Here is a 13,251-nt window from a genome sequence, read left to right on the forward strand (position 1 = left end):
ACTCACAGACGGGTTTTGATTACGTCGGGAAGACGAGGAAGGAGGAAAGGAAGAGAAGAAGGGAAAGAAAAGAAGAGAGAGAGAGAGAGTAAGAGAAGGAAAAAGAGGGAGAGGGGAAGGAAGGAAGGAAGAAGAAAAGGCGGGCGTGGCCCACTTTCCGTTACCGTATGGTAATTACCAACCCATTTCTCATCCTCACCTCAGCCGACCGCTGAGTCAGCCGTCTGGTTTGGTGGTTGTTTGTTGATTGCTAAGAGCGGCATCAGCCACAGGCTCACCTCATACAAAGCCCTGCCGTGTACCGTGCATGTATGTACAGTACGGTACAGTACATGATTTGCTGTATAGTATAAGTATGCTTACCTCTTAGATTGTACTGTATTGTATACATGTACAGTGCAAACAGCACACCCCATCAGCCCATACTATACAATCGATAACGATCAGTAGGTAACTTCTCTTTCTCGCCTGTCTCAGCAACATCATATCCAAGCCTATGTACCGATGTACAGTACCACCCAGGCAAGGCCGCAAGATAGATACCCCTCGATATGGAAAAGACCAGGGCTGTGGGGGTCGAGTCATCGAAAAGTGGGGATTCCCACTCCTCATCGACCAAATCATGGTTATTGCCAGCCACGTTTGTCAGGTTCGTCCCAATCCGGATTTTTTTGTTCTTCGGAATCTTCGAATTTTCCTGCATCTTGCCACTTCTTTTTTCTTTTTTTTTATTTTGTTCCCTCCTGTTTGTTTCATTAATGGTTTCCGAAACATACTCATACTCGAGGAGTATGTCATCCCGCATTCTACGGGGTACTCATTCATACTAGTACTCCTATGTGAACTAACTTCGATAGTGCTGCAGACAGTCAGTCAGTAACTTAAATGTACTGTACAGGAGAGTAGAACTACAGTACTCGATACACAGCTAAGCCCCCCTCCCTTCAGATTCAGCAGCCTTACGGTCGAGAGCAGGCAACTGGGCTCCCAGATAACTAGTAATCCTCTTTCCCCCGCCACGTCGGTTCGATCCCTTTGGGCTTGAATATTCCTCATGAGGTTCACTTCGGTTTGCCTCGCCTCGCCTCGCCTCGCCTCCCTCGCTCGTCATCGAATGCGGCGAAGATGAGGTGTGGTTATTCAGTGGTAGATTCAGCCTGTTCCATCGGAACAGTTACCGGTAACTTACCTCGGTCTTACATACTGTACAAGCACCAGCAGGTCCCACGTGGCGCAGCACATGGCACGTGACTCCAGACGGCGCTTGCGGTTTCGAGAATCGTCCGAGAAGGCTGACTTACAATATGGATGTTTGACTCTTGGTTGAATCCGGTGCTCGGTTACGGAATGACTGGCTGCCTATGTACATAGATGGTATGATGTGATCATGTGTGGTGGCGTGGACGAGCTGGCGTACTATATGCCATCATCTGACCAGGAGATTGACTTGTATACTTTAAACTGAAGATGCGACAGTGCTGCTCGCGCTAGACAAATGCTTGGACGCCCGTGATGGCCCGTCCAAGTATCAGGGCTATGATGATTGTAAGTATATTGAGTACGAAGACGGGGGAAGGGAGGGAAGCCGTACTGTGAATGTCACTCTGGCCTTCGTAGGTTTGCACCACGAACAAATTGGCAACGTGGCGGGCAATATGGTATTCATCGCTGGTCGCATTGCCGCCGAAGACCTCCTGGAGTCTGCGATATAGGAAATAGAGGGTCAGTCGAGTTCTTCGAGGGTCAAAGAGAGGATGGATCCATACATCCGCGAGTTGGCCAAGGCACGATCACAGTTCTGTCGCTTAACCATCGAGATCATTTCAGGAGTGCACTTGCCAGCATCCTTCAACCGCGCTACTTGCGTCGCGGCCAGGGTACCGTAGGCCGCGTCCGTCGCCGCATCCGCCAGCTTCTTCTGGATCAGTTGGTACTTCGCCAACGGGTTGCCCTTGAACTGCTTCCTTTCCAGAGCATACGTCCGGGCCCGGTCCAAGCAGTCCTCAAGGGCACCCATGGCGCCAAACGCGATGCCCAACCGGGCACTGTTGAGACATGTGAAAGGACCCGCAAGGCCCTGTACCTCCGGGAACATATTCTCCGCAGGGACAGGACAGTCGTCCATCTGGATCATGCCCGTGATCGAGGCGCGCAGAGCGGTCTTGTTCTTGATGGCGGGGGTCTCCAGCGTGCCAGGAGGGCATTTGCTGCGCTCGACGACAAACCCCCGGATCTTGCCCGTGGTTTGCAGCTTAGCCCAGACAACCATGATGTCCGAGATAGGGGAGTTGGTGATCCAGGTCTTGGTACCAGATAACAAGTAGTATCCCTTCTTAGTGGGATGCTCCCGTGCTACTGTTTCCATTGCGCCCGGGTCGGAGCCGTGGTTGGGTTCGGTGAGGCCAAAGCAGCCAGCCAACTTGCCCTTTGCCAGCTCGGGGAGGAGGCGATCCTTGAGCTCTTGCGTACCGAAGTCATGAATGGCCGTCATCGCCAGAGAGCTCTGGACCGACATCCCTGAGCGGTATCCCGAATCCACGCGTTCAACCTCCTTGGTGATCAACCCAGATGCCACGGTGCTGGCTCCTGCGCATCCGTATCCTTCGATGCTGGCGCCGAGAAGGCCGAGCTCGCCCATTTCTTCGAGGATCTTGCGGTCGTAGTCTTCATTTCGGTAGGCATCTAATAGGAGCACCAAGATCAGTCACAATCGCATCCCATACAATGCTACCGCTGATTTGGATCACTTACCGAGTACACGAGGCAGCAGACGTTCCTGGCAGTACTGCCGGGCGGTATCTTGAATTGCCAACTCCTCCTCAGTATACAGTTCGGACGCAACCAGAGGGTCTTCCCAGTTAAAAGTCGCATATCCACGCTTCGAATTGGCGAGTGAAGCGGCAGTGGCAGGTGCGGCGTATCGGCGGTTTGCCGCCCGGAGGTGGCGCGAGGCCGTGCGGAGAACGGAGGGGTTCATCTTCGAGAAGAAATCTGATGGGAAGAAAAGTGTGAAACTTGGGAGAGCGGTCTATAGATATGTTAAGCCGCCCGGGTCATTCAACTCATCAGTTCAATTGTAGTCGAAAGAGAGGCGTGGGGAAAGGAGGAATCTCTCTTACTGGGCCGGAAGAAGCGTTGCGGGGAGACGGCTCTCCAAATGCAGCCTCGGTAAATCCCGTCGGAAGCGTAGTATGTAATTTTGTGGAGCACGGAAGAGCACAATGACCTAACAACCTCAATAGACTGGAAGAAGATAGTAGAGAATGCCGAGCTGGACAGAAGCCAATCTTCCGATTCTTAAATGGTACTTTCCTTGTCTTCTGGGGGTAAAGAAGCAAATGCTTGAACCTCGAACCGATTGAGCCGCGGAGGAGTTGAACAACTTCAAAAGCAGGGAACGGAGACTTCGGCTTGCCTTCCGTCCCCGTCGGCCCTTCCGTCCAATCGATAAGCGATCCCCGGAATGCCAGTTGATAGGGAAGAGCTGCCTACAGCCGAGTAGTTTACCCTGTGTTTAGTGCAGTGCCTCATACCTATCTCATTAATAGGTAGGTATGTACAGTACAATTAGCACCTCATAGCACCCTTACGTCTTGTGCTATATAGATAGATAGCATATATTCGTAGTCATTGCATGCGTCCTGCGCAATTCATCTCCTGTCGTTATCGTTATGCTCTATGTATATAACAGCTTTAAGCAGGCATCTGAGATTGAAGAAAATCGAAGACGCCGGTTGGGAAATACTCCTCGTCAAACCCCCACAAATCAGCCATCATCGGATCGACCGAGCCCTCCCACAGTCCAACCTCTTGCTTCTCGTGTCCGGTATTGGACTCGGAACTATTTCCCCTCTCTGCTGAGAGAGGTGCTACCCCCAACAAGGCCGGTGAGTGGTTGAGAATCGTTTCCCGTTCACCCAGAGCTTGCGGTCCAGGGGCTACAACAGGTTTGGGCAAAGAGGTATTGTCCTGAGGGTTTTGTCCCGAGGACAGGGTGCTATTGCTGGTTCTTTTCTCCCACTCCTCCAAGCCCGTAAGCATCTTTTTCAAGCCACGGGCAATGTGATGACTAAGATGATGCTCACTGGCGCGTTTGCTGCACGAGACCATCATGTCGATGATCCGGCTAACCAGCGCACGAACATACCCGACCTCGATGAGCAAGCCGGCCGAGGCGATGGAATTTTGCTGGCCCGTAGCCCCCGTCGCATTACCTGAGCAGCCCTTCGCAGCGATCTTCAACAAAAATACAGCCGCGAAAGTGATCATACTGTGAAGGTAGAGCGGAACCCCCACCAAGGCCCTTTCGATATCGGGCTCATCAAGGACGACCCGAAGCGTGTCGATAGCGGATCGTATGGCTATGCTTGCTCGGTGCTTCCGCTCATTGGACATGGGCCGCGTAGAGCCGGACGAATGATAAGTTCGCAAAGCGACCGAATTGAGCTGCAAGCGAGAGAAATGGTAGTGTAGGTAGACCGCCTTATAAGGATACTTCCCGACATATCGACTCCCCACTGTGTTGTCAGGATTAGCGCATTGCGTCGACGAGCATCGACAGCAGCGACATACCTAAACGAGGAATCCAGGACGATTGCCAGTCCGCAAGAGCAGCATCAAATTTATCAATCTCGGAGAATTCGCTGTCAGGAACCTCCAAGTCAACATCAGGACCAAAGGCGTGGTAAATGTGGGTGAGGATGATGAACAAGTCAACCTGGCTATGCAGGCGCAGGTCCCCTTGTTGCGTGTTCGGAGACTGTATGAATATGTTGTGGTTCTTTATGCTCAAATCTTCGTGTATGATGGGAGGCCGCCCATAGGCGATGGAAAAATGATGTTCTAGGGTCTAAGGAGGTCAGTGAGAAGACCCAACTTATCGTCGGTGCCAGGCAGCGGGGGAATTCCACCACATACATATAAGAGATACCATAACCGTGCTTGCTCTATATGTTCCGGAGATCCTTGTGTGGCTTTTCTATACGATTGATGCAGGTTGTGCTCGGTTGCAATGCGAACGGCATAACCAGATAGCTTCCAGCTCACGTCGGCAAGCCAAAAGGCCCCTATACAAAGGGCGCGAAGATCATCCAACGTATGATGTCTATCTAGCATAGATTCCGATGCTAATTTAGCGAATTCGGTGTAGCAGATTTCAAACACTCGCTCTTTGCTCGGCATGTGAAGAGCTGTCACGGCAAGAATGGCAGCAGAGAGCATTGAGGAAGAATTGCGCACTGAGGTTAGATCCTTGTGGTTCAGCAATATACCATCCCATAGGTAGCGACTGAGTACTTGATCAAAATGAGAGAATAGTTCCTCTGCTTCTTGTTTGTCCACGATTCCCCTTGATATGAAATCTGTGACAAGGGCCCGATCCGATGCATGGTGTCTCCCAGGAGACGTGGTTTGAATATCGCTCAGCTGAGTCACCTCGTACAAGCTTCCCATAGGAGCAGTGACTAGGGACGATGTTCCGTTCTCTTCTCTGTCGAGGGAATACTGCGGCGGTCGGTGAGTGGTGGTGCTGGGTGCACTATTCTCAGTCATTGCGGCGTGCGTAGGCTCGGTGGGCTTGGTTCCCGCGCTATGGTTGCTTGTCGGAAACAGCGCATCTTCTATAGACGCCATAGAGTCGTTGCGATCCCTCGTCTTCGACGGTGGTTCGGCTGACTTGCTGATCGCTTGATAGTAGGATAGTTCGGGGAGTCGAGCTTTGCGAAGCAAGTCCGCCATCGCAAGCTCCATTGCTGCCTTCCATCTTTGCGTAATGCACAAATTCATCAGCGACTCGATGTGATTCAAAGCCATAGGGGACGCAGGAGGGATTTAATTACTCTGTCTCATCGTCTAGCAATGTTTGAAGACTTTTATTGACCACACATTCTAATCCCATCCGACGACAGCGATGACATGCCACTTCCCCCTCATTCATGTCACATCGAACCTTGTGCCGCTTGCACTCTGTGCAGGCGCGGATTCGGCGCGAGATCTTGGGGACATGCTTTGGACTCTGCCGTGAGTCGTGTTCGGGGGTGCGGTGGGCTGCCATATCCTGAGGGGAGATAGCTGACAGACTATCGCAATTGGCCTCAAAAAGATGACGACTTCGCTTCATGGCGGCAACAGAATCATCGTCTTCAAAACATTAAGATCGACCAAAAATGCGCAATTAGGTGAACATATGGCTGGTTGCGATGCGAATTGATTCACAGCCACTACTCCGTACTGTGATAAGATTCAAGGCGGAGAAGGGAAGAGGGGCTTGCCGCTTGGCATGGCAGCTTTGGGTCGGGCAATAAGTACGCCGGGCGGGGGTAGCGGCGTACGGAAGTACAATGAGTAACGTGTGGTTTGCAGGAGCTGTACAGTAGCAGTAGCAGTGAGCAATGGCAAGCAGTGTCAGTCTGGCGCTCAGTGGCCACGGCACAAGTCAATCAAGTCAATCAGCCACTGCTCATTAATATTTCAATCCGAGGCCTAGTCTACTAGTAGTTTAGTAGTCTAGGCCGTGGAGCCCGGCTTATGTAAGAGAACTCCGGGGACGGGGAATTGCCCGAGTCTCCGCTCTAGTCCCAATTAGGTCTAATTATGACGCACGGCGCGTTCAACCTCTCCCAGACCGCGTTTTTTTGTCGCGGCCCGCAAGAACTGCCCTCCTTCTGCTTCATCCTATTTATTCGTTCCCCCCCTCCCCCCCCTCTTTCTCGCAAGGCAGAGCTCTTTCGTCGCATCGCATATTCATAGACTTTTCCAAGCCTACCCAGATTGGGAGTATCCATCATGGGTATTAAAAGTGAGTTGCGCTTTTTCCTACCTTGCCAATTCCGAATCGACAACTGTACACCCGCATGAATGCTAATCTCCGCTCACCATCAGACCTCTTTTCGGTCATCTCGGAAGAAGCCCCTGATGCCGTAAAGACGGGAGAGATCAAAAACCACTTCGGCCGCAAGGTCGCTATAGTATGTCCAGTGCCCAATTGAACCCCCGCTTTCGTTAATTAGCTAGCTGCATCTGTGCTTGTAAGCAGGACTAACCACTATCTGATATTGCAGGATGCGTATGCTATCCCTAGACCCGGCTCGGTCTTCAAACTCAAACCCCGTTGTGACTAATGCCAGTTCAGGTCCATGAGTATCTACAGCTTCCTCATCGCTGTCCGCTCCGATGGTCAGCAGCTCATGAATGAGACCGGGGAGACCACATCACACCTGATGGGAATGTTCTACCGCACGCTAAGAATGGTCGACAATGGCATCAAACCTCTATATGTCTTTGATGGCGCTCCGCCAAAGCTCAAATCGGGAGAACTGGCCAAACGTTTTGCCCGGAGAGGCGAGGCGACGGAAGCGCACGAGGAGGCCAAGGAGACGGGTACTGCAGAGGACGTGGAGAAATTCTCTCGTCGTACGGTACGAGTCACCAGGGAACACAATGCGGAGTGCAAGAAGCTCCTGAAATTGATGGGCATCCCGTATATTGATGCCCCGACGGAGGCCGAGGCACAATGCGCGGTGCTCGCTCGCGCTGGCAAGGTCTATGCTGCCGCTTCGGAAGATATGGACACGCTGTGCTTCGAAACACCCATTCTTCTGCGTCACTTGACGTTTAGTGAGCAGAGAAAGGAGCCTATCCAGGAAATTCACCTAAGCCGTGCGCTGGAGGGACTTGGCATGGATCGCGCGCAGGTACATATTCTACACAGTCCTCCATGATCATTCGGCGCTTGCTTACCCTTCCACCAGTTCATCGACCTCTGCATCCTACTCGGCTGCGACTACCTGGAACCCATCCCCAAGGTGGGTCCGAACACGGCACTGAAGCTGATTAGGGAGCACGGGACTCTTGAGAAGGTGGTTGAGTTCATCCAGAACGACCCCAAGAAGAAATATGTCATCCCGGATGATTGGCCGTATCAGGATGCCAGAGAGCTTTTCCTCAACCCCGACGTAAGGGACTCCAACCACCCCGACTGCGACTTCAAGTGGGAAGCGCCCGACGTAGAGGCCCTTGTGAAATACCTGGTCGAAGACAAAGGATTCAATGAGGACCGGGTCCGCAGCGGTGCTGCCCGCCTGCAGAAGAATCTTAAAACCGCCCAGCAGTCCCGTCTAGAGGGATTCTTCAAGCCAGTAGCCCGAACGGATGCGGAGAAGGCCAATTTGAAGCGCAAGCATGATGAAAAGATTCAGGAGCAGAAGAAGCGCAAGAAGGATGAGGCTAAGGCTAAAAAGGAGGCCAAGGCCAGACCCCGCGGCGCTGGCTGAATGATGGACTACCCATTATGGCGAATTCTGATTCGAGAGCCCCGAGGTGGGGCGGGAAGGGGGAAAAAAGCGAAGGCACTCATTGAGTTACCATGTGATCGACGCAATCATGGGAAACGTGTATATCGCGTCTCTGGGAGAGTGCCTTGATTTGAAGCTTGGCGGCGTTTTTAAGGCTCTGGTTATCGCAAACATGGCAAGGCGTTTATATCGACGAGGATGCGCTAGCATAGCATTATTACTTATTGATGATAATTTACCTTAATTCGATTTGTTACGAATGGTCGCATAGTGCGTATATACATGGTGTGGACAGTCCCTATAGAGTGATGATGCTTGGGGCCGGTTCTACACCCGCATCGACTAATGGGGTTCAACCCCGCCGTAGGTAAGTAAGCCAACCAAATGGAATGGCAGTATCTACAGTACCTTATATCACCAGGGAGCTGTCATGCTCAGCACAGCCATCGTAGTCCGAGCTGAGTGCTCGCTCGTGAGATAGTCGTGGGCTTGTAACAATCAAGCTGGTTTGCTTTGTTCTCCGCGATGCGCAGGTGGTATGATGGCATTTCCCCGACAATGGTGGGTTCACGCGATCCCCGATCTACTTGGCGTGTAATTCGCGAGAGGGATGGGTTTGGAATCGACATCGTTATAGCGCTTGGTTTGTTGATCTGTTGGTATGGTCAATGATTGATATACTCTGTGTCCATATTTTGACGTGAAATTTTCGAGTTCGTTGGTGCTGCGCTCATCCAGGATGCCAATCGAAGAATGTATATCTCCGTTCACGCACATCCGGATTACGAGGGTCAATCGCCTAACCCAAGGTCTTGGTTGCACCATACATGGAAGAAGTGATGAACAAGAAGATGAAAGAGACAGAGGAGTCTACAGAAGTTTACTTCGTACATAAACCATGCGACAACAGGAAAAAAATCCTACTGTTGGTTGGCGTTGTACGGGTAGATTCTGGCCGAACTGCTTCACGCCTTGACGTAGGCAATCGACACCACAGCCCCCACGCAGTGATGCTACTGTCCCTTGACATCATGACAGCGATGATAGAGCATAGTGAAAATGAAAGTAGATTATACAGTTGGATTAACCCCTCAAGTGTGAGAGTATCGCTCTGAGCACTGCTCGTAAGGTATGCATACCCATCGTGGGCGCTCACCCTATAATCCTCAATCGACTTACAAGACACAGCACATTCTCCCTCGTAGCCACACCCCATTCATATACCACACCACATCTCTGAAGGATCCGGTTCATTCAACCAGGGAAGAACCAAATAGCCCCACCAACAGCTCATAGTCCAGCACGAGCGCCTAACCACCAACTGTACGGATGAGGAACCACGGATGCAAGACGATCGCTCGTCGGATCCCAAAGACAAAGCCTTGCACCAATAGGTCAATTTCCCAGGACCTCGACTATGACCTACCCGTTTCGAGTTCTTCTCACCATTGATTCGAGGGAACTTGTTTAAGAGAAGAAAAAAGGAGGAAGAGAAAAGGAAAGGGGGGTGGGAGGTGCGCTGTGGGAGGAGCAAAGAGAAGGTTGGGAGTGCATAACATCATCTCCTCCCCCCTCGTGACCTTCCCAAGCCTCCTCCGCACGAGGAGATCAAGTGGAACAATGAACCTTCCACGCGCTCTCTATACACCGTTTCAAAGCCACTGGATCCAGCTCAATGGATGCAACAGATGCAAGGGGCCGACCAGTAACTGCAGCTGGTCGGACTGTGAGCATCATAGTTGCCATCTAGCTCCATGAGCTTGATTGAACTGCAGAGGAAAGAAAGGTTGGGGTGACATCGATGGGCATCATCGGGAGTTGCAGTGAGTGCGATCGGCCACACGTAACCCACGACCAACCAAGATAATTTTGAATTCCTACATATATTCGAAAACTAATAGATCTAGAGGAGAGAGATAGTACGATAATTGTTAGACTGATGAATGGTAGGTTGGAATGCGACGGGATGGTGGAAATCAGGTTGCAAGATCGAAAGGTGGGAAAAGCAACACAACATCGCGGCCGGCTGAGATCGAGAGTTTTTGCTGATAACAGCGAACAAATCCCTTCGGGAAAGATCCAAAACCACATCAGGCGGTAGGGGAGCCGTCGAGAATGCATCTCCGCCAATTTTGAAGGTAAAAGAAGTTGGGTGAAGGGGGACGATAGAGGGGGCAAAAGAACGCGTCAAGGTTGACAGCAGTCGGATCATGCGCGTGAAAAGCGAGAGAAATCGCAGGTTGAGAGGGAATGCTGATTACTCCAACCCTAGAACGCAGCTCTTGATCTTTTTACTGATAAAACACTTCGACCTTACCATAAGCCAAACTACCAATATATATTAGATGAAGATCTAAAAAGAAAAGAAAAAAGATAGAGAAAATCATCCTAAAAATCCATAGAGAGTGAAAAAAAAAAATTAAATTGGTAAAAAGAGAAATACTTTTGACGTGTTGTGCTCGTCTCGTCTCGTTTCTCAGTGCAGAGCAGAGCAGAGCAGACAGACAGAGGGTGATCCTGTGTCAACACCCGCTGCCCTATAAAGCGCGGATGCCCCGCGGCCCTTCCACCCCTTCCCTCGTCGATTGCTTTTCTTCTCTTCTGCCACAATTCTCCCCATCGCCCACCCCCCTGCTTGAACCTGACGTTTGTCGAGACATCTCCTGTGTCTATTAAACATCTTTCATCATCTATCTGATTCCTCTTTCATCAACTTCTTCCTTCTCTCCCAAACAAAATGCCTCCCAAGAAAGCTACCTCCACCGGCGCGACCAAGAAGTCCGGCTCGAGTCACGCCTCTTACCGTGGTATGTTTTGACTGATCTTTCCCCACCACCACCTCGCGCTATCTTCATTCTAGCTTCATTTTTGTCGCGAATGACTGCTGATTCGATTAATATAGATATGATCAAGGATGCTATCCTGAATGTGAGTTGATCACGTTGTTCCCGGTGCGCTGTGGGATCACGGGCGCTGGGTGGGAACTTCCCCGACCGTGACACGTCGACACGGTGCTTAATTGCTCCCAACGCCCCATCAGGCACTGTCTTGTTCCATCCTAGCTGGATCGCTAACATCTATCTAAACAGCTCAAAGAGCGTAACGGTAGCAGGTAAGCTAACTCGTGTGTCCTTTATCACCGCCAGACGCAGGGTCCCGCCCGTCCAGCGACGTGGCAACCCGACACAGCGTCTCTGTTGCGATTGAAGCTAACCCGTCCCTCTCCTCTGCCCTGTAGCCGCCAGTCCGTCAAGAAATATGTTCTGGCCAACAACAAGATTGCTCCTGCTTCTCAGGCTGCTTTCGACAGCCAGTTCAACAAGGCCATCAAGGCTGGTGTTGAGAAGGGCGAATTCACTCAACCCAAGGGTAAGTCCACCATCTAGTCGCGCGCCTCACCTGCAGCCCTCACCTCGTCAACGGGGAAGATTGCATCTACGCTTGCTTTGCACGCGTCTTTGTTTATCGCTTCGACACGCCTGCTGACGCGTCTTATCTCCAGGCCCCTCTGGTCCCGTGAAGCTTGCCAAGAAGGAAGCTGCCCCTAAGCCTGCCAAGGTGAGTGACCACCGCATCCCCCTAACTGACCCAAATGACTGACTCCATGACAGAAGGCTTCTGCCAAGACTGCCACTAAGAAGACTGCCGCCAAGAAGAGCGAGAAGGCTGAGAAGTCTGACAAGGCCGAGAAGACTGAGAAGGCCGAGAAGCCCAAATCCACCACCAAGAAGGCCACTGGCACTACCACCACCAAGAAGTCGGTTGGCAGACCTAAGGCCAACACTGCTAAGCCTCGCAAGGCCTCGACCACTGTAAGTCATGCTGTGCTTGCCCCCCTCCCTCCCTGTTCTCCGCGCTAGGTGCTGATTTCCACGCAGGCCCCGGCCGTTGTCGATCAACCTAAGGTCACCAGCACTACCAAGTCTGGACGCGTGACCAAGACAACGGCCAAGCCTGCAGCGAAGAGCAAGAAGTCTACTACTACTGCGAAGAAGGAGAAGGCCCCTGCCGCCGCGGCCGCCTCCGCCTAAGGAGATTTCTTTGCAATCGTTTTGAGCGACCAGTTACCTTTTGATCTTTTTGGCCCGTTTCTCTGTTTGCGATGTGTCCTCGGGGTTATATCTTTTGGGTCGTGTCCCCTTCCTTCGTTTGTAATTTTTTCTCTCTCGGCCACCAATCTCCTGGAAGGTTGGGATGATTGTATCTGGGATATGCTGTGGACTGTTTACTCGGCCGTTTCTTTCTCCTTGTTGGTAGGGTCGGCGTCTTGCGGTGGATTTTGCAACGGGATATGTTCTTCAATTGCGTGCTATGCTTTGTACGCCAGTCCAAGGACGGGTGCTACGCTTTGGAATGAAACCACTTGTTTAGTTTAATTAGAAACCGTTGTAGTGGTCAAAGAGGTCGGGATAGAAATGGGTATGCGATCGATGCCCAAGCCACCACCCAGGGGACATGGACCTGGCCCCGCGATCAAGTCCTTCGATCCACCACCAAGCAATGCCAGTGCCAATGCCAGTGCTTATTGGCAAAGAAGACTGCCTACCACGCGGAAGGAATGATCTAAGCTTAAATTCCGTGCATATTCAAGGGCCCAGGGGGTAGTAAAGGTTCCATCCGCACATCCAGATCGACTGGTGGAGTCTTCTTGTGCTCTTACTGGGCTCAGCTGAGGAAGTATGGGAGCAACCGTCCAATACGCAATTTACCACGAGGTATGGCCCATACCCTAGCGCGTACGGATGGTGTGTTTTGCTAAACTTTCCACCCAAATTCACCAAAAATAGGAATTACTTTTCAAGACCAAGTTATCCGCTTAGTCAGTCAGTCTTTGGGTCAATCACTCTGGTTTTGGTTTTGAAGTCGAAAGTTGTAATTAGTACTTGACTACTTTCTTTCTTTCCTTCTTTCTTTCTTTCTTTCTTTTCTTTTCTTTTTTTTTTTTTTTTTTTTTTTTTTT

General features: G+C 51.2%; 4 protein-coding genes across 4 annotated transcripts; 2 read left to right on the top strand and 2 right to left on the bottom strand.

Annotated features, from left to right (window-relative positions):
• Positions 1-1,317: 1,317 nt before the first annotated feature.
• BO86DRAFT_388247 (acyl-CoA dehydrogenase) lies at positions 1,318-3,355 on the bottom strand. Its single transcript, XM_025671805.1, has 5 exons — positions 3,120-3,355; positions 2,752-3,028; positions 1,767-2,682; positions 1,592-1,701; positions 1,318-1,534 (listed from the first exon to the last, which is right to left on the bottom strand). Exons 2-5 carry the CDS (start codon positions 2,975-2,977, stop codon positions 1,488-1,490), a joined length of 1,299 nt encoding a protein of 432 aa, XP_025528934.1. The 5' UTR covers positions 2,978-3,028; positions 3,120-3,355; the 3' UTR covers positions 1,318-1,487.
• Positions 3,356-3,638: 283 nt separating this feature from the next.
• BO86DRAFT_447354 (uncharacterized protein) lies at positions 3,639-6,418 on the bottom strand. Its single transcript, XM_025676582.1, has 4 exons — positions 5,838-6,418; positions 4,918-5,761; positions 4,573-4,849; positions 3,639-4,517 (listed from the first exon to the last, which is right to left on the bottom strand). Exons 1-4 carry the CDS (start codon positions 6,116-6,118, stop codon positions 3,694-3,696), a joined length of 2,226 nt encoding a protein of 741 aa, XP_025528935.1. The 5' UTR covers positions 6,119-6,418; the 3' UTR covers positions 3,639-3,693.
• Positions 6,419-6,698: 280 nt separating this feature from the next.
• fen1 (multifunctional nuclease RAD27) lies at positions 6,699-8,535 on the top strand. The gene is made up of 5 exons (XM_025671806.1): positions 6,699-6,796; positions 6,880-6,965; positions 7,059-7,063; positions 7,130-7,691; positions 7,749-8,535. The coding sequence occupies exons 1-5, from the start codon at positions 6,784-6,786 to the stop codon at positions 8,268-8,270; spliced, it is 1,188 nt and encodes a 395-aa protein (XP_025528936.1). The 5' UTR covers positions 6,699-6,783; the 3' UTR covers positions 8,271-8,535.
• A 2,449-nt stretch (positions 8,536-10,984) lies between these two features.
• Positions 10,985-12,322, top strand: BO86DRAFT_408886 (histone H1/H5 family protein; the record flags this gene model as incomplete). The annotated part of the gene is made up of 7 exons (XM_025674374.1): positions 10,985-11,098; positions 11,194-11,219; positions 11,381-11,403; positions 11,530-11,660; positions 11,794-11,849; positions 11,903-12,103; positions 12,170-12,322. The coding sequence occupies exons 1-7, from the start codon at positions 11,029-11,031 to the stop codon at positions 12,320-12,322; spliced, it is 660 nt and encodes a 219-aa protein (XP_025528937.1). The 5' UTR covers positions 10,985-11,028.
• Between the last annotated feature and the right edge of the window lie 929 nt (positions 12,323-13,251).

This window comes from Aspergillus japonicus, assembly GCF_003184785.1.
Source record: "Aspergillus japonicus CBS 114.51 unplaced genomic scaffold BO86scaffold_16, whole genome shotgun sequence".
NCBI classification, from domain to species: Eukaryota; Fungi; Ascomycota; class Eurotiomycetes; order Eurotiales; family Aspergillaceae; genus Aspergillus; species Aspergillus japonicus.